Source organism: Notamacropus eugenii, chromosome 7, assembly GCF_028372415.1.
Source record: "Notamacropus eugenii isolate mMacEug1 chromosome 7, mMacEug1.pri_v2, whole genome shotgun sequence".
In the NCBI taxonomy this organism is placed as follows: domain Eukaryota; kingdom Metazoa; phylum Chordata; class Mammalia; order Diprotodontia; family Macropodidae; genus Notamacropus; species Notamacropus eugenii.
Genome location: NC_092878.1, coordinates 144,837,087 through 144,863,061, shown reverse-complemented (window position 1 = coordinate 144,863,061; position 25,975 = coordinate 144,837,087). Strand labels below are relative to the sequence as shown.

The following is a 25,975-nucleotide window of genomic DNA, read 5'->3' as shown; positions in this document are numbered from 1 at the left end:
GACTATTTTCTCATACTGTCTCCCTCTGTTCTCCCACATCAGAGCTTCAGAGATACAATCATTTAAAACTTAAATCAGGCTCACTTCTAGGAGCTCCCCAAAAGCGACAGGGAAAGGAAGGGGCACTCAGCATACAGTGTTGATAATGTAAGCATAGCCATTACCAAGAAATGGTTAAAACACAAGGCCTCCTAAGTGCGTGTTGGTAAAGACTTAAAACATGACAAAGTAATCTAGAATTCCTATTATATTCTCACAGGGGGTTAGTAATTGCAATATTAAAATGGGGAACATGTAGTAGGGGCTGTTAGATATGCATTTCAACTTCACCTTGATTCTACCGTGCAAACAGGCCATTGCTTGGACTCATCCTCTTTTTGTTGGTCATCTGTGATACATGTACTCAAGCCAGGATGTCCCAGATAGAGTCCCATGCCACATGTTCTGAGAGAGTGGAAGAAGAGAATCAGAACAGAAATTGCCCTTTTCAAGTCTATAGAGTGGGCAGCTCTTTTTGGCCTTAGCAGTCAATAAGGAGATTGCTTTGTAACACTTGTCCTCAAGGATCGTGTGTCCCCAAGAGGGTCAGAGGAGTTTAGTGTGATGTTTGCTCCATAAGTTGTGATATATTCAGAGAAGAAAGGGTGGAGTGGGTCTGATGCACCCTATTTTGCCTTAATACTATGTAAAAGCTTCCATTTGCACATTTTCTTGTGTTTGAGCTGAGTCTTAAAGTAAGGTAGGGATTGTAAGAGGCAGAGGTGAAGATGGAATGCATGCTGGTCATGGGAGATAGCAGATATAAAGTGATGGAGTTGAGAGATGTAGTGCCATGTAATTTGGCTGAAACATAGTGAGTATGAAGGCAACAGTATGGTGTATTTAGTCTAGGAAGATAGGTTGTTAAGGACCTTAAGAGCCAAAGAGAGAAATTTATATTTGCTTCAAAGTTAATAGAGAACCACTGAATTGTATTGAGTAGGGAAGTGAAAGTGTTACATCTGTCCTTTAGGAATCACAATGGTAGCCATGATGGATGGTTGAATGGCTGTCACTTGTTTGTCACCACCCTTATCCTGCCAGTCGACTAATTCTCATATTTATTTTTAACAAACTGAATTCTTGTACCATCCAGGGATTCGCTTGTGTGTTTTCATTCTAATCAATACAATCTTAACCTCTTTCTCATTAATTCTTCAATTAGCTGAAACCTCAGCCCAATTGATCAAGTACTATTTATTTAATACAGTGGGAAAAGAAACCCTCTTACCCAATTCTATGTGTGGAGGTTTCTCACGTACAATTTTGTATAAATTGAAATCAATAATAAAGCAAATATATACTTATTTATAGTATTATCTCTTTGAGGAAGATCATGGCCAGAGCTCAAACCCTCATTATAATAGTAGTTGACTTACATTCACTTCTAGAAACCCTATTTCATGATTAAACTCATTTGAGATAATGGATAAAATTTATTAAGCATGCCAGTTAAATTTGTTCTCTCAGTTACAAAACTAGATTAGTACCTTTTCTTACTTCTTTTTTCAGTCAGCATTGGAAAGTCTACCAGTATGTACTTTTAATTGCCAGCTCCTTATAGACTTTTCATAGAGGTATCTTTATAACATATTTAAGACAGCTTTAACCAGGAAGATTATCCTCACATTCTTCTCTGTCTTCTCTAGAGATTCCATATAGATCCTCATAGATTAACAACAAAACACAAATTCTTTCTAAATCCACAGGGAGAAGCAAGACAGTTTAAACTCTCTTCAAATTACTAATCAAAACTACCATCCTCACTATTCTGTTTGCCTCTTAGAGATAGAGTAACAGTATCTATAGGGTCTGTAGAAGAGCCTAGTGAAAAAATATAGATATACAATTATATACAGATATATAGTTTTATATAGAGAGATATGTGTATATAGGTAGAAAGATATACACACATATATACATATATATGTATTTACACACACATACATTATTACAACTATATGTATGTATGTATGTATTGTGTATGAGATCAGGGATTGTTTCATCTGTGTTTGTATACCCAGCACCTGTCATGGTGCCTGGTACATAGGAGGCTCTTAATGAGTATTTGTTGATTGATTGGCTCCCATCCTCAAGGGTCCTGCAATGACAGATAAAAATTATTCTTTCTCAGAAGGAAGATTAGGACAGTCAAGTGAATCAATACCTTATAATTGATTCTCCAAACTTAACTGAACTTATAATGAGCATCTGTTTCTTTCCCTGGCTCCAAGATGTTGGGAGATGGTCCTTGATGTCATGGTCGTCTTTGAAAATGAAGGACAAACCTACAATAACAACAATAGCAACAATTATGCTTTTGCTGAGTCAAAGAAAGCAGGGGTAGCAGTTATGATCTCAGATGAAGTAAAAGCAAAAATAGATTTAATTAAAAGAGATAAAGAAGGAAGCTCTATCTTACTGAAAGCTTTCATAAATAATGAAGTGTCATTATTACTAAACATATATGTACTTAACGGTATAGCATCTAAATTTTTTAAGAAGTTGAATGAGTTACAGGACAAAATAGATAATGAAACTTATACTTGGGGGGAACCTTAATTTTCCCCTCTCAGAACAAGATAAATCTAACCAAAAAATAAACAAGAAAGAAGTTAAGGAAGTGAAGAAAATTCTGGGTATGAGAGCTCTCTGGAGAAAATTGAATGTGAATAGAAAGGAATCAGTAGTACATGGCACCTATACAAAAATTTACTTCGTATTAGGACATATAAACCTCACAACCAAATGCAGAAAAGCAAAAATAGTAACTAAGCGCATCCTTTTCAGATCATAATGCAATAAAAATTACATTCAATAATGGACAAAAGGAAGAGAGATTAAGTATTAATTGGGAAATTAAATAATCTCTTCCTAAAAAACAAGTGGGTGAAAGAACAAATCATAGAAATAATAATTTCATTAAATAAAATGATGAGACAACATACCAAAATTTATGGGATGCAGCCAGAATGGTGCTTAGGGGAAAGTTTATATATCTAATTGCATACATCAATAAAATAGAGAAAAAGCAAATCAGTGAATTTGGCAGGAAATAAAATACTAACAAAGAGATTATAGCAACGTATCACAAAGATCATACACTGTGACCAGGTGGGATTTATACCAGGAGTGCAGGGCTGGTTTAGTATTAGGAAAGCTATCAGCATAATTGACCATATAAATAGCAACACCAGTAGAAATCATATGATTATCTCAGTAGATACAGAAAAAGCCTTTGAAACAATACAGCACCCATTCCTATTAAAAACATTAGAGAGCATAGGAGTAAACGGAGCTTACCTTAAAATCAGAAGTAATGTTTATCTAAAGCCATCAGCAACCATTATCTGTAATGGGAATAAACTAGAAGCTTTCTCAAGACAATCAGGGTGAAGGATGCCCATTCATCTCTGTTATTTAATATTGTGCTAGAAATGTTAGCTGTTGCAATAAGAGAATTAAAAGAAATTAAAAGGAATTAGAACAGCTATCTATAGTCACATGAAAAAAAAATACTCTTAATCAGGGTTTCTTAGATTTTTTCCACTCACAACCCCTTTAGCGCTTCTTAAACTGTGGGTCGCAACCCCATAATCTATTCCATTGGTCTGTGACCCAGATTGGGTCATGACCCAGTTTAAGAAATGCTTCCCTAAATCACTATTGATCAGAAAATTGTCAGTTAAAACAACTTCAAGTGTCCATCAGAATGATTAATATGACAAAAAAGGAAAATGTTATGTTGGAGAGGATATGGGAAAACTGGAACATTAATGCATTGTTAGTGGAGTTGTGAACTAATACAACCATTTTGGAGAACAATTTGGAACTATGTGCAAAGAGTTATTAAACTGTACATGCTCTTTGATCCAGCAATACTACTACTAGGTCTATATCTGAAAGACATCCAAAAAAAGGGGAAAGGATCTATTTGTGCAAAAATGTTTATAGCAGCTGTTTTTGTGCTGGCTAAGAATTAGAAATCAAATTAGAGAATGACTAAACAAGCTGTGGTATTTGATTGTAATGAAATGTTATTGTGCTGTAAGAAATGACAAGCAGAATGATTTCAGAAAGATTTACATGAACGGTTGCACAGTTCACTGTAACAGTATTGTGCAGTGATCAACTGTGAATGATTTCTCTGTTCTCAGCAATACAGTGATCAAAGACAATTCCAAAGGACTAATGTGAAGCATTCTCTCCACCTCCAGAGAAAGGACTGATATTGTTTGAATACTGACTAAAGCATGTTATTTTTCACTTTTTCTTTCATTTTTTTCTTTTATTTGATCCTCTTATATAAAGTGACTAATACAGAAATGTTTTACAAAATTGCACATATATAAGCTATATCTGATTACTTACTCTTCTGGGAGAGTGGAGGAAGGAAGGGAGGAATAGGATATGGAACTCAAAACTCTAAAAAATGTTAAGGAAAAAGAATGGATATTGCTTCAAGCAGATAAAAATTGTAGCTCTTAAAGAATATGCTCCAGTGACTGGTAGGTATTGCAACAGCTGTTGATGTCAGGAAATATGAACATTAAAGTCCACAGTGAAACAGGATCATTCCCATTGAAGGCCAAAGGAATTTTTGGTTGAAAATGAAGAACAATTGGAAGAATGACCAACTATTGTTGCAGGACAAATTAAAAAAAAAGCAAAGAACTTTAGAGGGACCTAGAGATTATAGGGTCTGTTGTTGGTCCTTCCACATTGTACTGTGGACTTCTTGTAGTTTGGCAAAACAAGACCAGCAAAACAACAGCTGACTTTCTATGAAGAAAAGTTATATCGTCAGCAAGACTATACAAACGCTAGAATACTTAGGATTGCAAAAAATTTTACTGATGAAATTAACTTTTTCATTCAAAACTATGCCAAGACTTGGCCAGAAAGGAATCCAAGTGAGCCTGTGAGAAGTAGGCATTTTCTTCAGACTATGTTTGGTATTATTGTTGTCTTAAACTTGTAGTTCTGTTTGGAATTCCTGTCTCCATTGAACAATGAATTCTGATACATAAGTTGATATACTGGAAGCATAATTATTCTGGAATTACAGAAATCCCCCCAAAATGGACTGATTTAGCATGACATTTAACCATTCCACACATCATGAAAGATGAAGAAATTTATCCAAGATTGTGGTAAGAGTGCTTTAATGGCCTTGGAAATTGGTTTTGCTTCATTGAAAATCTGTGGGTGATAAGGTGAGACTTGGAAAAATGGATAATTCTTCAAAGGTACACTTTTAAAAGTGTATACGTGTGTGTGTGTGTGTGTGTTTTACTGAAGAATTAAAGAATATGTACCAAAATCTTTAACTTCATGCCAAATCATGTGCAGAATAAGGGATTACAGCAAAAGGGGAGCATATTGTACTTTTCAAAATTTTAAAAGTTCCATGTTTTGTTGTATATTAATTAATTTGATTTTGTCTTAAGTAATTTTCATAAACACCACTTTACCTATGAAGATAGTTCCTACTGAAAAAATTATTAGGAAAAATTGAAAGCAGTCTGATAATAACTGTTAGTTTTAGACCAACATTTTTAAGTTATAGTGAACTCAACATCATTATATGATCTGAATGTTAAAGGTCATACCATAAAAACTTTCAAATGAGTCAGATCAAGTATCTGTCATAGCTATAGCTAAGGATTAAATTATTTTTTTATATCCTTTATTTTTAAATCAACTTCACATCCCATCCTTATTCCTATTCACAGAAGCCTACCCCTCATAACAAAGATTAAAAGAGAAATGGGGCAGGGAGGGGAAAGTGCAGCAAAATCAACTGACTCCTCAATCTTGTTTGACATACAGAAATGCTAATCAGTCAGATTGGCATTTATAAGTTGCAAGCACTTCAAAAAAAATAAAACAAAACAAAACACAACCCTTTTAAAAAATAATCAGTATACCAGTGTTTGTTTGAAAAGTCTTGCCAATGATACGTATTTTTTTTTTTTTTACGGCAGTGTTTAGCATTTTCTTAACCTTTATCTGTGGCAAAGCTTATGTGGCCTTCAGTTATATCATCGTCAGTTTTGTTCTTTCCATTTTCATTGTTGTAGTCATACTCATAGAATATATTGCTTTCTAGGATCTACTTATTGGCTCTTGCATGTCTTCCTAGCATCCTCTAAATCTGACTTTCATCATTTCTAATGGCACAATGATATTTGTGCCATAAGCAATTCCCCAGTGATGGGCCTCCATTTTGTCTTTCATTCTTTGCAAAAACAAAAAGTGTTGTTACAAATAGTTTTGTCCAGTTGAATCCTTCCTTGAGGATATATTCTTGACCTGCTTTTCATGCTTTTCTTGCATCTCTCTCATTTCTCTTCCCAGTTTTTCCTCCACCTCTCTTACTTGATTTTCAAAATCCTTTTTGAGCTCTTCCATGGCCTGAGCCCATTGAATATTTATTTTGGATGTTTGGGATATAGAAGCCTTGACTTTTGTGTCTTTCCCTGATAGTAAGCATTGTTCTTCCTCATCCAAAAGGATGGGAGAAGATATCTGTTCACGAAGAAAGTAACCTTCTATAGTCTTATTTTTTTTCCCTTTTTTGGGCATTTTTCCTAACCAGTTGACTTTTGGGTCCTTTGTCAAGAGTAGGATATACTCTGGGAATCTGTGAGATCTCAGTTCCTCCAAGGTGACACGATCAAGTGTGTACTGGTCTGGGTGCAGAGAGGAATTTTTGTGCCCAGAATCTTAGCAGAGTTTCTTCTCCAAAGCCACCTGGCCTCCAGTTCCACCAAGTCAGCACTGGGGGCTGATTTTCAGATAAGCTGGATGAGCAGGGCCGCCATTCAGTGTGAGACAAAGACTAGCTGCCTGAGGGCCTTTACTCAGGGCTGAGGTAAGACTCAGCTCTTCAGTGACCCCCGGGATTTTTACACTCAAACAATGGAGCGGTCAGTACGGGCTGCTGTGCAGCCTCTGTGGCTGCCGCCTGCTGGTGGAGCTATGGGAAGGTCCTTCTCCCTTCCTGGCCAGCTGAAAAAATCCTGTCACTGACCTTTGGCGCCTGGGGGTTGAGGGATCTGGGAACTGCAGGTGCTCGGATTGGGGATTTGCGACTGGAGATTCCGCTCCCAAGGGCTGTTGTCAAGCCTAGCCACCCGGCCAAGGCTGGGCTGGGCTCCGCTCCATGACCCTTGCAGCAGACATTTCCCGTGGGCCTCTCAGGTCACCCTGGGCTGGAAATCTCCTCCACTCTGTTGTTCTCCACTTCTGCTGCTCCACAATTTGTTGAGAGTCCCTCTCTACAGGTTTTTTATGGGCTGTGTGGGGAGAGCCTTTGTATCTATGTCTTTCTACTCCACCATCTTGACTCCGCTCCCCCCCCCCCCCTTGAGGATATATTCTTAAGGGATGCAGATGAAAATATGTATTTTTGATTACTTTTTTTAAGGTACTATACACATGTATCTGTGTTTTCATTGTTTCATGAGTTCTTTCCAATAATTTGAATCACAAGCTTTTCATGCCTGCTCATTTGTGTGACTTTTATCAATGTACATTCAAAAAATTGCTATGGGAATTCACTCCATATGTCAAAGATGTTTATCTATTTCTTCTGTCAAGAACTCTCTTTGTCTTATGACCTGTCATCTGTTATTTTTATAATTTTGGTTACTGAAAATGGAAAAATCTTGAAAAATAATGCGGCTGGCATAAGGCCAAGTAAGTTGTTAATAGGGAAAAATTTTTAGCTATAATTTATCTCTGATATTGGAGTTATGTAGGCAACTAACAGGAATATGTTAGTGAAAGTCATTCTCCAGTAGATAGATGGTCAACGAATAGAAACAAACAGTTTTTAAAAGAAGGTTTACAAGCTATTAATAAACAAGCATGAAATAGTATTTCAAATCACTCAGAATAATGAGAATGTAAATCAAAACAACTGGGGTTTTAACTTACACATAATATGCCATTATACCAAAGATGACAGAATATCAGAATAGTCAGTGTTGGAGAAGTTACAGAAAGATACGCATTAATCTCTACTGGCCTGGATGAAAGTTGTCTAACCATTCCAAAATTAATTTGGAATTAGCTCAGATACTTAAGAATATGACCACAGTATGCATGTGCTACACAGAATATTTCAATAAAATAAAGGCCTCACCTCTGCAGAATTATTGATAGCAATAGCACTTTTTTGTCATAACGATGGTCCAGGAATGTAAAGGAATATTACTGTGCTCTAAAAAATGGTTAACAAGAGAGAGCACTGAGAAACCTTACTTGAAGTGATACAAAGTAACCTAAATAGAATCAGGAAAACAGTATACATAGTGTTTATATGCATGTAACTATGAGAGTATAATATGCAAGCTTGGTCCCAAAGAGGAGAGAAGAGAAAGCACTTTTAATTCTTCCAGAGATTGGGGGGTGGGGGTGTGCAGGGAAGGGTCTGTAAGAGTGAGACATTATGGATAATATCATAATTTTTGATACATTCATTAGTTTCGCTGAACTCTTTCTTTCTTCCTTCCTTCTCCTCCCTATATTAATAAGGGACGGCTCCTTTGGGAGGCCAGCAGGGGAGGTAAGCATTAGGAAATATAGATAATGTAAAAAATTAAAGCAATAATGTGCTTTTTATAAAAATTTATCAAAAAGTCAGAGATATTTTTTAAAATGGGAAACAGATTATCCTAGTATTCATCAAACTAATTGATGTGACCGATTCTGATTAATGGACAAGGTATAATTCAGAATTGTAAAAACTGCCTCAAACCCTATACAGGATAACCAAAGCAAGAGGAGATTTTGCATTTTCACGGCATTCAAAGGACCATGTAACACACCAATGCATAATAGTATTCCAGCTTCCTTCATCCAACACCAAAGACAGTAATTTGATGACTGTCCTGTTTTTCTGTACAAGCCATGTGCAAGATTATCTTTGCAGTTCTGCTTAGTGTGTAGTCATTAATTCAGGTACTCAGATACTCTCCCCTTCCACCCTTCCCTATCTGTGTTGTAGGTACCACTCATCCTAATCATCTAGGTTTAAAACCTTGGGTTTATCCTTAAATCCTCACTCTTTCTCTTGCAGTATGTCTATTCAAGTGCCAAATTATATTGTTTGTGCCTGTATCTCTTTCATGTCTGTCCCCTTTTCTGTACTCACCACCTTAGTTCAGGCCTTCAACCACTCCTCACCAGAGTAATTGCAGCTATCTCCTAATTGGGGTTCCTGCCTTAATCTTCTCTCCTCTTCAGTTTCTCTTCCCAATAGCTGCTGTGTGGGATGGCTCAGGTCCCTACATAAATCAATTACTCAGAGGCCTCTCAAGGTGATGACAGAAAAGTGATTTATTCGATTCTCGAGAAGCGGGGCTCACCTGTAGGAGTAGGAAAGCCGAAGACAAAGAACAGGACAGTGATTTATATAGACCCTAACGCAAGTCCCTCCTCCCCGCCACTGACCATTATCCTCATTAGCTGAGAATATGGTCTTACATTCTAGACACGAAATCTAACCAATCCCTTTTGAAATGAAGACATCGAGGAATTATGTAAGTTTTGTCCAATCATTGAGACCCTAATACACTACACAGTTTTATATCCTTATATGGAACTATTCTATTCTAAAAATATTGTAACCTTGAGCCTTTAGGCCTTACCTCACCCCTGGGAGAAAAATTACAATCTGAGGAGTCTTCACTAAGTCTATCCCACTCACTGCCAAAGTCATTTTCCTAAAGTTCTTGTCTGACTATGTCACCCTGCTATTCATTAAGCTTCAGTGGCTCCCCATTGCTTCTAGGGTCAAATATGCCCTGCTCTATTTAGCTTTGAAAACGTTTTCATTTATGGTATTTGTTTTTTATATCACTATAATTTTCCCCAATATCCTCCTTCCCCTTCCCAGAGAACCATCCCATATAAGAATATTTTTAAGGGAAAAAAATGAGATGGGAATGGGGGAAGAAAAATCAGCATAATTCCGCAATCCATCAAAAAAAAATCCTAAAAATACATTCATTGAACCATATTCGTGGATGTCCTCCCCCTCTGGAAAGGGATGCTGTGAGAGTGTCTTCTGTAGTTCTTGTTTTGAGCCATCTCTGGTAAAGTGCGAATGCTTTTGGTGCGGGAGAGTTTGTCTTTCCTCTTACATTGTTGTAGTCACTTTGTATGTTGTTTTTTTAGTTCTGCCCTCTTCACTTTTCGTCAGTTCATGTAGTTCTTTCCATGCTTTTATCATTAGTATTTATCGCATTGGCCATTTCTTTTTTTTTAAATTTTATTTTTACTGTTCTACAGTCACTACCATAAAACTTAACATTTTTTCCCCCTACATACCCCCCCACCCCCTCCCTCCCCAAGACAGCGTACAATTCTATATAGGATCTACACATACTTTCCTATTGAATACATTTTCACTGTAGTCATGCTGTGTAGACAAACTAAAATAAATGGAAGAAATCATATACCAAATCAAAATGTAATACCCCCCCCCCACACACACACATATGATCTGCTACATTCTGCGAATGAATTCCATAGTTCTTTCTCTGAGTGTGGAAGGCATTTTGCCTTAGAAGACCATTGGGAATTTTTTTTTTAAGTTCTTGCGTTGTTATGAAGTTCCAAGTCTGCCAGAAAAAACTCTCGCACACCGTGGTCATTGCTGTGCACAAAGTTCTCCTGGTTCTGCTCCTTTCACTCAGCATCAGATCATATAAGTCCATCCAGGCCTCTCTGATGTCTTCTTGTTCATCATTTCTTATGGCGCAATAGTACTCCATTACATTCATATACCATAATTTATTCAGCCATTCCCCAATTGATGGACATCACCTTGATTTGCAGTTCTTGGCCACCACAAAGAGAGCTGCTGTAAATATTTTTGTACATGTGGGACCCTTTCCCATTTTTATGATCTCTTGGGGGATACACTCCTAGTAGTGATATTGCTGGGTCAAAGGGTATACACATTTTTGTAGCCTTTTGGGCATAGTTCTAAACCACTCTCCAGAATGGTTGGATGAGCTCCACCAACAATGAATGTGTTCCAACTCTCCCACATCCTCTCCAACATTTATCGTTTTCCTGTTCTGTCATGTTTGTCAATCTAATAGGTGTGATTTGGGACCTCAGAGTTGTTTTGATTTGTATCTGTCTAATGAAAAGTGATTTAGAGCATTTTTTCTTATGATTGTAGATATCTTTAATTTCTTCCTCTGAAAACTGCCTGTTCATATCCTTTGACCATTTATCAATTGGGGAATGACATGTGTTGTTGTACATTTCAGTCAGGTCTCTAACACATTAGCCATTTCTTGTAGCACAGCAGTACTCCATAACATCCATGTGCCACAGTCTTTTAGCCATTCATCAATAAATGGGCATCTACTTTGTTTCTTTTTTCTTTTTTTGCTAGAAAGTAATAGTTTAAATATTTTGGTGTATATGGGCATGTTTATCTCATCTTCTGGACATTTTAATTTTTTATTTGCTTTAAATCCAAATCATTTTCCAGATTTGTTGTACTCATTCACAGCTTCACCAGCAATGCCTATTTTCCCTCCACTCCTCCAATATTGATTATCCCTGGGTTTTTTTTTCATTTTTGACAGCAGGATGTAAGGTGAAATTCAAGAGTATTTTTACCTGCATTTCTCTTATTGGGGATTTGGAGAATTCTTTCATATGTTTGTTAATAGTTTACCATTCTTTCAAGAATAATTTGTTCATATCCTTTGACAACTTATCTATTGGTGAATGGATTCTGGTGTTTTTTTTTCCAATAAAAAAAATCTTTGTGTCATATGTAAATAAGTATGTGTATATTGGATACCAAACACTCATAAGAGAAATTTGATATGATTTTTTCCCATTTAACCCCTTCCCATTTTATCTCAAGTGTATTAATTTTGTATGTACAGAAGATTTTCAGTTTCATGTAAGCCAGATTATCTATTTTAGCTTTTATAATTGCCTCTATCATTCTTTGTTTGGTTAATAATGTAGCACCTTCCTATAGCTGATGATCTGCTTCTCTTCTAATATTTTATAATACTAAGATCACATATTCATTTAGAATGCTTTGTGAAATGTGACATGAGTTATTAGTCTAAGTCTGATTTATTTATCTACTTATTTATTTTTAATATTTATTTTTAGTTTTCAGCATTCATTTCCACAAAATTTTGAGTTTCAAATTTACTCCCCATCTCTCCCCTCACTCCATAATGCCTTGCATTCTGATTACTTCTTCCCTTAATATGTCCTCTCTTCTGTCAGACCCCTTCCTTCCCTTATCCTCATCTTCTCTCTTTTCTTGTAGGGCAAGATAGATTTCTATACCCTATTACCTGTATTTCTTATTTCCCAGTTGTATGCAAAAACAGTTCTCAACATCTGTTCCTAGTGCTTTGCATTCCAACTTCTCTCCCTTCCTCGTTCCCCACCCATCCCCACTGAGAAGGCAAACAATTCAATATAAGCTATACATGTGTAGTTTTGCAAAAGACTCCCATAGTAGTCATGTTGTATAAGACTAACTATATTTTTTTCCATCTTGTCCTGCCCCCCATTTATTCCATTCTCTCTTTTGACCTTGTCCCTCCCCAAAAGTATTTACTTCTAATTACTCCCTCCTCCCATTTGCCCTCCCTTCTATCATCCCTCTCACCCCACTTATTCCCTTCTCCCCTACTTTACTGTGACAGATTTTCATACCAAATTGAGTGAGCATGTTATTCCCTCCTTAAGCCAAATGTGAAGAGAGTAGGCTTCACTTTTTTCCCTTTCACCTCCTCCCTTTTCTCCTTCATTGAAAAATCTTTTACTTGCCTCTTATGGGAGATAATTTGCCCCATTCCATTTCTCCCTTTCTCTTCCCAATATATTCCTCTTTCACCCCTTAATTTTATTTTTTTAGATATCATCCCTTCTTATTTAACTCACCTTGTGCTGTGTGTGTATGTGTGTGTGTGTGTGTATGTGTATGTATCATCCCTCCAACTACCCAAATACTGACAAAAATCTCAAGAGTTACAAATATTATCTTTCCATGTAGGAATGTAAACAGTTCAACTTTAGAAAGTCCTTTATGATTTCTCTTTCCTGTTTACCTTTTCATGCTTCTCTTAATTCTTGTGTTTGACAGTCAGATTTTCTCTTCAGTTCTGCTCTTTTCATCAAGAATGCTTGAAAGTCCTCTATTTCATTGAATGATCTTTTTTTTCCCCTGAAGTATTATATTCAGTTTTGCTGGGTAAGTGATTCTTGGTTTTAATCCTAGTTCCTTTGACTTCTGAAATATCACATTCCAAGCCCTTCAGTCCCTTAATGTAGAAGCTGCTAGATCTTGTGTTATCCTGATTGTATTTCCACAGTCCTTGAATTGTTTTTTTCTAGCTGCTTGCAGTATTTTCTCCTTGACCTGGGAATTCTGGAATTTGGTTGCAATATTCCTAGGAGTTTCTCTTTTTGGATCTCTTTCAGGAGGTGATTGGTGGATTCTTTCAATATTTATTTTGCTCTCTGGTTCTGGAATATCAGGGCAATTTTCCTTGATAATTTCATGAAAGATGGTGTCTACGCTCTTTTTTTGATCATGGCTTTCAGGTAGTCCCATAATTTTTAAATTGTCTCTCCTAGATCTATTTTCCAGTGAGATATGTCACATTATCTTCTATTTTTTTCATTCTTGTAGTTTTGTTGTATAATTTCTTGGTTTCTCATAAAGTCATTAGCTTCTACCTGCTCCATTCTAATTTTTAAAGAACTATTTTCTTCAGTGAGCTTTTGAACCTCCTTTTCCATTTGGCTAATTCTGCTTTTTAAAGCATTTTTCTCCTCTTTGAGTTTTTAGACCTCTTTTGCAAATTGAGTTAGCCTATTTTTCAAGGTGTTATTTTCTTCATCATTTTTTGGGTCTCCTTTAGTAAGCTGTTGACTTGCTTTTCATGATTTTCTTGCATCACTCTCATTCTCTTCCCAATTTTTCCTCCACCTGCCATACTTGATTTTCAAAATCCTTTTTTGAGCTCTTCCATGGCCTGAGACCACTGCATATTTATTTTGGAGGTTTTGGATGCAGAAGCCTTGACTTCCTCTGATGATATGCATTGCTTTTCCTCATCTGAAAGGATGGAAGAAAATTTTTGTTCCCCAAGAAAGTAACCTTCCATATTCTTACTTTTTTCTCCCTTTTTGGGGCATTTTCTCAGTCAGTTATTTGACTTTTGAGTTCTTTGTCAAGAGAAGGGTCTGCTCTGGGTACCTGTAAGTTCTCAGTTCCTCCAGCGTGGCACAATCAAGAGAGAGAAGTTAACTCCTCTCCTGGCCTGTGCACTGGTTGGGAGCAACCAAAAACTTTTCTGCCCAGAATCTGAGAGTAGAATTCCTCTCCACAACTGCCTTCAGCTCCACCAAACCAGAGCTCCTCCTCACCCCAGAGCCTTGCTCAGGGCTGAGATTCAGATCAGCTCTTCAATTCCCCCAGGGCCTTTAGATGGAGGGTTCCTAGGGCCTAGCCACCATTCAGAACTGAGATTCAGATCTGCTGCTCAGTTCCCCCAGGGGCTTTAGATGGAGGTCCTAAGTCTAATTTATGCCAGACTGTTTTCCAGTTTTTATCAAATAGTGAGGTTTCCTAAATAATTTGTGTTTTCTGGTTTATAGAATATTAGGTTATTGAGTTTCATTGTTTCTGTTTTCCTTTGTCTAGTCTGTTTTATTCATCTGCCTCTCTCTTTTTAAAATTAATGCCAGTTGGTTTGATGGCTGCTACTTTATAATATAATTATATCTAGGCATGCTATTCCCCCTTTAAGCCTCCCCCTTGATATTCTAGGTTTTTTATGCTTCTAAATTTATCAAGTTCTATAAAGTATCCCTCTTTAAATTTGGTTCCATAGTATTTAAATTGTAAATTCCCTAGTAGTAATGTCATTTTTATTAAATTAATATTTTTCCATCTATTTAAATTGTCCTCTCTTTCTTTACAGAGTAATTTATAACTGAATACTTACAGCTATTTTATCAATTTTGGGGGATTGATCCCCAAATATTTTATTTACTTTTAATTTTAAAATGCATTTTATTGCTATCTTTTGTTTTTTCCTAATCTGTTTTTCCCAGTGCATACATCCACTTCTTGACACTTGGAGTGGAATTTTCCCTTTCCACATAAATGTTGCTATTTTTGTAAAAATGCTGTTAATTTTTAAAAGTATGCTTATTGTAACATTTCCATTTATAGAATGTCTTACTTACCCCATGATAACAAACTTCAGTGGAACCTTCTCTCACACCCTTTCTCCTGTGAGTCTTCTTCCTCAGAAATCACAGAAGTGATTTTTCTCTTTCATTTTGAATCCTTGTCTTGAGTGTGGTACATTATATATTCCCCTTTATTTTTCCTCTTCCCTCTCCTCTTTTAAGGACTTTCCCATTGCACCAAAACATCGATTCACTTATGGCCAAGTACTGAGGTTTTTAATCCATGATATTTCAAGCCTGTTTCTCCACTAGTACTTCTTCTGTTTTATTTTTACTCTCAGCTTTGTGAAAGGGTGAAAATGCTTTCACACTTATTTGTGTCTTATTAGAAAAATATCTCTTTTTCTCATTGTTTTTGTTGTTAACTCAATAAATGTCTGTCTCTATTTTTGTTTTTTACTTTCCTCCTTTTCTCCCTCTGGGGTAATTAATTCCATCTTTTGTGCCTTCTTTGTATGCTTTGTTTGTTTACTCTTCTTGCATTTTTTTGTTATTTGCAGGAAAACTATTTGTCTGGAAATTTGCAGATTTTTTTGTTATTTGCAGGAAAACTATTTGTCTGTTATTTGCAGGAAAACAAATTTGTCATTTGTAGGAATGCTTCAGAAGCCTGTTTTAAATTTAATTCTTTGCTTTTTGTAATATTCTCTCCTGTGGTTTCTTAAGTCCTGCATAGTCTTGAGTCTTTTTGAATTTCCTTTCCTTTATATTTAAAAGTCTTTCTCCTGGTCACTTGCAGAATTTAATGTTTGACCTTAAGAGTTGTTCAATTTAACCACTATGTTTCTTGGATTTTGTAGCATGGGCTTTTTTTTTTTCTGGAAGCAGTGAGTGTGTATGTGTGTGTATGTATTTTGTCTTCTGTGTTTAGAAGTTCTGAATAGTTTTCTCATTTTGTTTCTTGCACCATGGTGTTCAGGTTTTGGGGTTTTTTTTTGTTTCTTGCTTTTTTTGTTCTTCTGGGATCAACATATGTTGCTTGTATGGATACCATGTTTTCTTTTAACATTACTGGTTTTTACTTTTCTCCTTCTAGGTTCTCCTCACTTTTCTGTATTGCATTTCCAATTGGCTCTTTTTTCCCCCCTTTTTTGATATGTGCTACTGTGGATTCAAGGTTTTTATTTCTGCTCATTTTTTTTTTGTGCATGCCAAAAATTTTGCTTTTGCGAAATTTTTTCTTTTATTTCTCTTTTATTTATTTCTCTTTTAAATTATTCAGAAACATCCAGCTGTAGTTCCAGACTAACTTGGGAATCAACAAGATTCTGTGCCTCATGGAGGGTTAAATCATTTTCAATATTTATTTTTCAATATTTAATCATAGCTAGCTGAATTTGTTTAGCTGAACTTGAGGTTATAGTCTCTTCTCAGGTTTTTAATTGAGTTTTCTTCCTCCCAAGATAGTTTATCATTTTTGTCTTTTTTCCTTCTGTTCTCCTATCATTCATGTTCTGAATCCTTCCCCTTCAGTGAGCATTTCCCTATGACTGGGCCTGAAAGCTCTCTCAGACTCCTCCTCTTCTGGGGAGTTTCCAGTTTGCCCTCCTCCATCTCTAACTCAGATGAGTTGGAAGGTGACAGAACAAGATTTGGGCCCTTTCCTCAGGCTTAGAGGAGTTCCATACAGGATGGGCCCTGCTCTAGTCCTTTCCTTCCTCAGCTCTCTGACTGATCTGTTGCAGCAAAGTCTTTTGGCCCTGCAGCCAGACCCATTTTGTTTGTCTGCATCCCAGGGAAGTATATGGACTATCTTGGGGTCCTTGTGAGTTCATCGATTGACTTGTGTTACCAGTGCCAGGTGTGTGTGTAGTTGGGGGTGGGTTCTATACTAGCACAATACACATTAGTGATTAGATTTTTTTGTTTTCAGTTGATCTGAGTTTTTGCCTCACTGGGGCTCCTATTCCAGACTGTGGCAATAGCTGAAATGGTTTTTGTCTTTTGCTCCTAATTCCTGTTTTATGGCAATTTGAGAGGCCATGAGGAGGGTAGAAAGTGTCTGGAACTGTTGGTAGCCATGCGACCCACTAGTCCCTCCTTGTGACTTTTAAAGTCCCTCCTTGTGACTTTTAAAGTCCCTCCTTGTGACTTTTAAAGCTCTTTATCCCACAACCATATGCCACTTTTCTGACCCTTCCCAAACTTTGTGATCTAGTCACCCTGACCATCCTGTTCTTCCTTCCCTCTCTCCACCTTTGCACTGCATCCACCATGCCTGCAGGGCACTACCACTTCTCATCCTCATGTAATTCCTTGTTTGCTTCAAAATTCTGCTCCAGGTATACCCTGATTCCACCCCCTGACTGCTGTTGCTTTACTGCCTCAAATTATCCCGTTATTTTTGATGTGTGTTGTCTCCCTTGCTAGAATATAGTTCCTTGGGTGCAGGGATTGCTAATTTCATTTTTTATTTGATATCCCCAGCACTAAACACAGTGGCTGACACATAGCATGTGTTTCACAAATGCTTTCTTGCTGATTAGTGTCATTTGATATTAACAATATGCAGGACAAATGGGGAAGCTGGATACGCTTCCTGTTAGAATGGGATACTGGGTTCACAGCACTGTCTCCTGAATTGTCATATAAACTTAGTGCATTCACTTAGTGCCTCCTTGAACTCATGTAGGAAATGTCAGAAATTTGTCATAGGCATATGGAGATATCATAATAAAGGACATTGTGAAATTGGAACAAATAAAAAACTGTACTGATATTTGATTTTGTAAGGATGATGTTGTGGAATGCTTTTGTGTTTCTGCACCAGCATGCTTTGGACCTTCAGCTTGCCGTGGCGAATATTTTGCAATCCCTGGTACATACAGAGAGAAACCAACAAGTGATGTGTGAAGCCGGGCTTCACGCCCGCCTTTTACAAAGATGCAGTGCTGCCCTGGCTGATGAAGACCACTCTCTGCACCCACCCCTCCAGAGAATGTTTGAAAGGCTCGCTTCTCAGGCACTGGAGCCCATCGTACTGAGGTCAGTGACTTATCTTTTTCACATTTTAACAGTATTATTCATGATACCCATTCACGTATTCATCTGGATAAAAGTTAGTGATAAGGTTATGACCTAGACCTTTGATTTCAGTGGTATAGAGAGCTCCTTCTATTGATACAGGTCCATGCTTTTTTATGCAGCTTAGAGTCATAGAGAGTTGGCTTCTATCACAGTTGTTTAAATGACTTGCCAAAGGTGTCACATCCAGCATGTATTTGGCATGGTTCTTGAACCCAGGTCTCCCTGTCCTTGAGGCCAGCTCTCTGTCTACACCATGCTGCTTCTGGGACCAAAAGGCAGTGAAAGGAAATGCTCATCAGCTAATGGACATCATTTTATGTTATTGATTCTTCCTTTCCCTAGTTGAACTTAGTATTTGTCAGGATCTCCAAGACTGGAAAGCCTGCAAGTGTGAGCATGCTCATGTCCATTGTGTGAGGATCAGCCTGAGTGTGAAGAGGTTCCACATGGGGACCGAGTGGATGAGAAAGGCTTTTGCAATCGTGACTCTGAAAGTGACAAGCAGATATATCCTGAAACTGGAACATTTTTAAAGCAATATCTTTTTTTTAATTGAACATAATTTCTTTCTCTTAAAAATCTACATTTTTTCGTACAGCTTCATATCCAGCCATTGCTTTTATTTTTAATGATGGATTAAGTGACATTCATAGACTCCTACTTTGGTGGTAGCATTGAATCTTAGTCTGTGTTCTTTTTTGTTGTGGTGGTGGCTATTTGTGTTTTGTTTTTGCTAGCCTAATGCCATTAAAGTTCAAAAATGACATTCTGAACCTTCGGTCTCTAAATCTGGGCCATGATAGAAGACTTGTTAGTGATACGCAGAAAACACTGAATTACAAGTGTGATGGAGGGAGCTGATCAGGACACCCTGCTCACAAAATTTTTGTCATCTCAACCAATGAAGTTACTACATCACCATCATTTATATTATGCTTTAAGATTTGCGACATTCTTTAGCAGTTTTTACCTCATTTGGTTCACATAGCATCCCTGTAGGTTCTATTATTATCCCCATGTTACAAATGAGGAGACTGAGGGAGGCAGAGAGATCATGCCTTGCCCAGAGTCACAGGGTTAAGTGTCTGAGACAGGATCTGAACTTGGGCTTCCTGATTCCAGGTGCAGTATTCTGTGCACTCTGGTGCCCACTAGCCTTTTGTTATAGAAAGCAATGGAGCAGATAGAATGCAGCAATAAGGTCTTAAAGTGCAAAGAAGTGTCCAAACTGTGTGACCCTTTTATGAGGTTTGAAGAGCTTCCTCCGCTGGGCTGTATGGAATTAGTGGGTGGCCACCCACTGCTCACTGAGGAGTCTCATGAGATTCTTGTAAGAAGAGACATCCAGGGAGGAAGCACTGTGATGTGAGATGGTGGGGAGTCCCTCGGAGATGCTATGTTGTGTTTCTACTTTCTTAAAGCTGTATCTCACAAGTCCCAACCCATGTTCTCAATTTTAATAATGAACTGGTAGAAACAATCAAAGCAAAGGCATTTACTGAAATGTCATCATGAGAAGAATAAGAAGAATTCCCCACATCCTTCCACAATGGACAGACAAATAGACTGGCTCCCACAGAGGAAATTCAGACCCTATGTGGCCAGGTGTCTTGTTATAGTGTCAAGTGTTATACTGTTAAGTGTTACAGTGTCAAGTCCTTCAGCTCAACTCCATGGGCCTATTCTGCTTTGTGCCCCACCTTCCAGTAAACAGGGCTGGTCCACTTCTGTGCTGACCATGGCTACATTCTTGAGAGCTGTTTCTTGCTTTGATTCATTCGTTCCCTAGGGAAAAATGTCTTGCTCCTTGATGGGTTCCCAGCAATGTGTCTGACCTTTGAGCCATTCAGTCACTAGTTACCTTCTAACTCTGTCTAGGCTGAATAAAAATAAAACTTCACAATTGGCAAAGGAAACACAGTGTAGACACTTCTAGGCAGTTCCTTTAACACCCTAATGCCTTATTATTTCCGTATCGTGAGTAATTTTAGTACAACTCAGCAAGAGGGAAATCAGTTGATCCTGAGTCTCGGTCAATTTCCTGCCATTATATCAGTCAGTTAATAATGAAATACTTATTAAACAAGTATTTTATACCAGGTGTTCTGCTAGGCACTAAGAATCCAAAGAAAGGCAAAAACACTGTCTCCCATCTATATGTATGTGTTTATTCTCATAACTTCCCAATACGGGGCTGTCTCTCCCTCCCTCCCTCCCTCCCTCCCTCTCTCTCTCTCTCTCTCTCTGTCTCTCTCTCTCTGTCTCTCTCTCTGTCTCTTTCTCTCTTTCTGTCTCCCCCTCCCTCTCTCCCCCTCTCCCTTTCTCTCTCTCCCTCTCCCTATACCTATATGTGTTCCTATACGTTCATATATATGACCTGGACAGTGATACAGCAATGGAAACAGAAGGAGCTGTCAGACGTGTAGGAAGGAGGAGATTGAGGAGAGAGGTGGTAGTTGATAGAGTTGAGAAGGATGAAGATTTAGGAAAGGCCACTAAATTTGGCAATTAAGAGAGCACTGTTAACTTTGGAGGAATGGTTGCAGTTGAATGCTGAGTTTGGAAACCAGATAGTGGATGATTTAGAAGTAAGGGAGAAAGAGGTGAGATGTAGGGTGCATATAGAGAGATTTGCTTGTCTTGGCAAGAAGGAAGACCATTTCTTTATGGGAGATAGGAGTAACGGAGATAGTAGGGCAAGACATCTAAGTAATGACAGATGAGGAGGCAGAAGATGGAACTTGGGGTGGGGGAGCAACAGAAGGAGTGAGATGAGAGGCTTGAAGATGGATGAAATGACTTGTAATAGTTTTGGAAAGTGGGGTAGTGAATTAATTAGGAAGAAGCAAAAGGTGGTTTACCTTGTGACAAGGGCCTGAGATTCTGTAACGCAACTTTGTTGTGCCTCTGCATTTTTGTGCTCCCATTAGTGGTACATCAATAGAAGTAAAAGGCTGGGGTTTGGAAGGAGGTATAGAGTTGGACTGATTCACCAAGGTCTCTAGATAGGGCAGGAAAGACAATGTAGTCAGTGCAGAAGTGTTTGTCTGATGAAGTATTAAGAGGTCGTGGTGAGGATTATTAGGGGTCATAGAGTAAGATGAAATGAGGAAAATGAGGATTTTCACCAGTGTTGATTATTTAAAGGAAAGAAGCAAGGAGCATCTTTTTTGGTTTGTATAGATTTTTACAAAATAAGTGAGTCCTGAGAAGAGCTTAAGGGCCATCTCTTAGCCCCACACAGAATACAGAAATTCCTACTATGTAATTTAGATTATTCATTTTGATGCAGTGGATAGAGTTGCCAGACCTGAAGTCAGGAAGACTCATCTTCCTGAGTTTACATCTAGCCTCAGATACTTACTAGCTGTGTGACCCTTGGCAAGTCACTTTATCCTGTCTGCCTCAGTTTCCTCATCTGTAAAATGAGTTCGAGAAGGAAATGGCAAACTCTTCCAATAACTTAGCTAAGAAAACCCCAAATGGGGTCATGAAGAGTCAGACACAACTGAAATAACTGAAGAACAACAATTTTAACAACCATTGAAAAGGCATTTTTGGTACCCAGCCGTGCATACTAAAGAAGTACTCATAATACAGTAGAATGAAACAGAACTTGCATAGGGTCCGGTGTAAGCAGCCTTTTTAAAGTACTCTTTTTGATTTTATGAGGTTACTTACATGGAAAAGTGAAAAATGAAAAATATAAAGGACTGGCAAAACATCTTCTAAAATGAAAGTATTTATTTTGATAAAGAAACTTATTTAATATTGACAACAGATATGAAAAATTCAGAGTGGTAAGCCATTTAGTAGTAAATAGCTAGGTGGCATAATGGGTAGAGCTCTGGGCCTGGAGTGAGGAAGACTTGAATTCAGATTCTGCCTCAGATACTTAAGAGTTATGTGACCCGAGGCAAAACACTTAGCTTCTGTCTTCCTCAGTTTCCTTAACTGTAAAATGGGGATAATAACACCTACCTCCCAGGGTTGTTGTGAGGATTAAATGAGATACTATTTGTAAAACTCTTAGCCAAGCGACTGACACATAGTAGACAATAAATAATTGTTTCCTTCCTTCTTTTAGAAAAATTTGTGGAAACGTGAATGAACTAAGACAATAGTATAAGCAATGAGTTCAATATGTAAAAGAAAACAAGGAAAGCCCTCAGAATTCAGATTAATTTAATGACTAATATTGATTCTAAAACATTAATAATAAAATATAATTTTCTTTTTGATAGAGAAGCAGTGAACCACACCTGCAGAATAAAGTTTCTACTGTCACACATTGTGGATGTGTTAGTCTATTTTGTATTACTCTTCCATTTGTTACAAGAGACAATTCTGGAGAAGCTAGAATTATTGGAAAGTAACTGCTATAAAAACAAGCGTATCATCAATAAAACTTTAGAAGAGGAAGTGGGAGATGTGACTAATATAAATTACACTATTTATATTTGATATTGTGAATACCTGTTTTTATTTTTCCATGGCATTTTTACTAAACTTCCATTTAATTGTCTTTATTAGGGAATTTTTACGTTTGGCAAATCCTTTAAATTGTGGTGCCTGGGATAAAAAACTTTTAAAACAGTATCGCATCCACAAACCCAGTTCATTAAGTTATGAACCAGAGATGAGAGGTGAGTGGGATCTGAATTCTCTCTTTTACATCCTGTGTATCATTTTGTTATCATTCACCTGGATATGTTGATTGACTATAATCTATAAGTAGGTAAATACTAAAACTGTTGCTCTGGCATTATTGAAATACAAGGAGCCATATGTCAATGAGATATTTCCATATAATTGGAAAATGGATGTCTCAACCACAGAATTCAATTCCATAACACTTGGAATGATAAATTGACTTGAGAAGTTCACCATTCTCATTGCCGTCACATACTCAGAAAAGCGTTTTTGATGTTTTCTAACTTAGACTCTCACTAACAGCATTCTGATGCTATTGGGTAAACTGATGCAAGAATCATGTGGTGTATATGTACTGTGTCAATTTTTTCTGTTACCATTGTCTTCTGGAGTTTCCTACCTTCTCATATTTTTTAGGAATATCTGAGTTACATTTCATGGAAGCTGCTTCTGTTGTATTGACAGAGCAGTCATCTCATTATTTGTGGTAAAATTTTATTTCTAGGACCATTAGTAATCAGAATGAATTTAAAATGAAATGTGCAGTAGTTAATGCTTTAATTATTGTTTGATGGATTGAAATTAATGTAGGTAATAGAATAGACATTGTCATGACAGGAAATTAGGCTTCCTTAAGTTTGCCGTTTGTTTTATGGAAATTACCAGCCTTAGCAACTAGTAGTATTTGTGTTATATCAAGTTGGTGATTTAGTTGGAAGCTCTCAACTGAGATAATATGTGTAAAGTGTGTCATAAAGCACTATGATTTTAGCTATTGTTATTATTCTTTTAACTACCTTAACTAAATGTCTGTTACATGGGAATTTTTGTTTTACATATTTTTGAATTCTCTTCCTCTTATCAGAATTAACAGGAAGTCATTTTATTAAAAGAAAATCCTAAAAAGTCTTAAAATATTGAAGATTAGCTTGGAAATACATATAATACACATAAACCAATGTTTACGGTATGAATACTTTAAGACACGACTCCTCTGGCAATGGGCGCCATTGCGTTTTTGCAAGAATTTTTGATTCTTGAACTAATTATATTTTATTTGTAGAGTCATAGGAAAATTTATATATCTTTTTTACTTCAACAAATATGTTGATAGTTAAATGTTAACAAAAATAAATCTATGGTTTTCAGTCCATTAGTTCTATGAGAAGAAAGCTAAAACCTGGAAGATTTCTTTTCCTCTTCTCAGTGACAAATTTGGTAAAAATAATAGACTAGGTAATAAAACATTAGGTTTTAGTCATTTCTCAACCCAGTTGTCAATCTCAAAATCTTTAAAGGAGTAAATGTACATATAAATCTAATTTCTCTATTTTCAGAGAGTCTGTATAAACAGTTTTGCAGATCAAGAGAGCATAATATTTTAAGTTTCACACATACGTAAATACAATGTGTTAAAACTTAGTAAGTTTATCTGAAGAGACAGCTGTACAGTGAAGCGAGCTCTGAAGTCAGACACAGGGTCTGGGTGAAAATCCATCCTTTCCTCCTTACTAGCCATGTGGCCCTGGGCAAGTCATTTAGCCTTGCTGAAAATAATTTAAAAAAAAAAACATTAAAGCTCAAAAAAGTAGCTGGAGAGGAGAAAATTGGGAAATAAAAATTTTTTAAAATTAATTGTAATTTTTAAAAATTGTAATTGGAGAAAGTTGAATGAAATAAATAAAAATCTATTAAAAAGAAAAAAAAACTTCTTTCTTTATAGGTAGTATGGTCACATCTGTTGAAGGACTGGGTTCTGATAATGTATTTAGTTTACATGAAGATAACCACTATCGGATAAGCAAGAGTTTGGTAAAATCTGCAGAAGGAAGCACTGTACCCTTGACGAGGGTAAAGTGTTTAGTCTCCATGACAACCCCGCACGATATCAGGCTGCACGGATCGTCAGTTACCCCTGCTTTTGTGGAATTTGACACATCACTGGAAGGCTTTGGGTAAGTGCTTGATTGAAATTCCATCCTCGTTTATAACGTCCTCTACGTACATGTGTGTCTGCATGTCTTTATCCATTTAGAAAGGGTGTGGCATAGAAATCAGAGTGCTGAATTCTAATGTCATGAAGTTACAAAGTCACGGAGTCATGAAGGCTTCAAATCCAGCCTCTTATACTTACAAACCCGTTTAACTTGTTTGAGCTTCAGTTTTGTCATCTACAAACAACGAGGCCCAACATCTAAGATTCTTTCCTGCTGTAAATCTGGAATCTTCTGATTTGTTTCATGGCCAAAGTATTCATCGTCAGGTGGCCAGCCTGCCTACACCTAGACGAGCCCTCAAACAGCAAACACAGTTTGTCACCAGAACCCAACTGAAAGCCTTCCCATGTTTGTAGAATGTGCCAGAGCTTACCTTTCATTGACCCTGACTTCTCAACCGGAGGCATTGCCATACTACAGTGAGGCTTAAAAATAGAACTTTTTTTTTTTAATATTTCAAGGCTTCATCAGTTGGAGTCTTCCCTCAGACACTGAGAACACCAGCAAGCCCTCAATACTATGTGGTTCTTATGAGTTGTTGTGGCTGAAAATTTGAAGACTCTCTCTCTCTCCTCTCTCCCCCTCCTCCCGCCCTTGCAAGTGATAAGCTTCTCTAGGCTAGTTCTTAGATGACAAACATACAATATTCTGTTTACATAGACTTTAGGAAGCCAGGCCAACTCCATTCTACTGTGTGGCAGGCAGGCTGTTAAATTTGCACAATTTCATGATATATAGTTATCTTTAGCTGGGAAATACAAAACCAGTGATGAGACAGAAGAAAATGTTTCTATTTAAAATGTTTGTTTCTTCTCTCTTTATTGTTAATAGTTGCCTGTTCCTACCCAGTTTGGCACCTCACAATGCACCTACAAGTAATGCTGCTACAACAGGTCTTACCGATGGTACTGTAATCAGTGGAATTGGAACTGGTAAATACTGCTTATTACATTTTGGATTATGAGATTTTATCTTTTATCATTCCA

At 37.2% G+C, this 25,975-nt stretch overlaps 1 protein-coding gene across 9 annotated transcripts in view; it reads left to right on the top strand.

Moving 5' to 3' along the window:
• The window catches only part of WDFY3 (WD repeat and FYVE domain containing 3), a 324,335-nt gene that overhangs the window by 167,946 nt on the left and 130,414 nt on the right, over positions 1-25,975 (top strand). For all 9 annotated transcript variants that reach the window (XM_072622967.1, XM_072622964.1, XM_072622965.1 and 6 more), the window contains 4 exons: positions 18,083-18,297; positions 22,873-22,985; positions 24,716-24,947; positions 25,821-25,921. In XM_072622967.1, the coding sequence (XP_072479068.1) occupies positions 18,083-18,297; positions 22,873-22,985; positions 24,716-24,947; positions 25,821-25,921 (661 nt within the window). The remainder of the gene's footprint in view (positions 1-18,082; positions 18,298-22,872; positions 22,986-24,715; positions 24,948-25,820; positions 25,922-25,975) is intronic.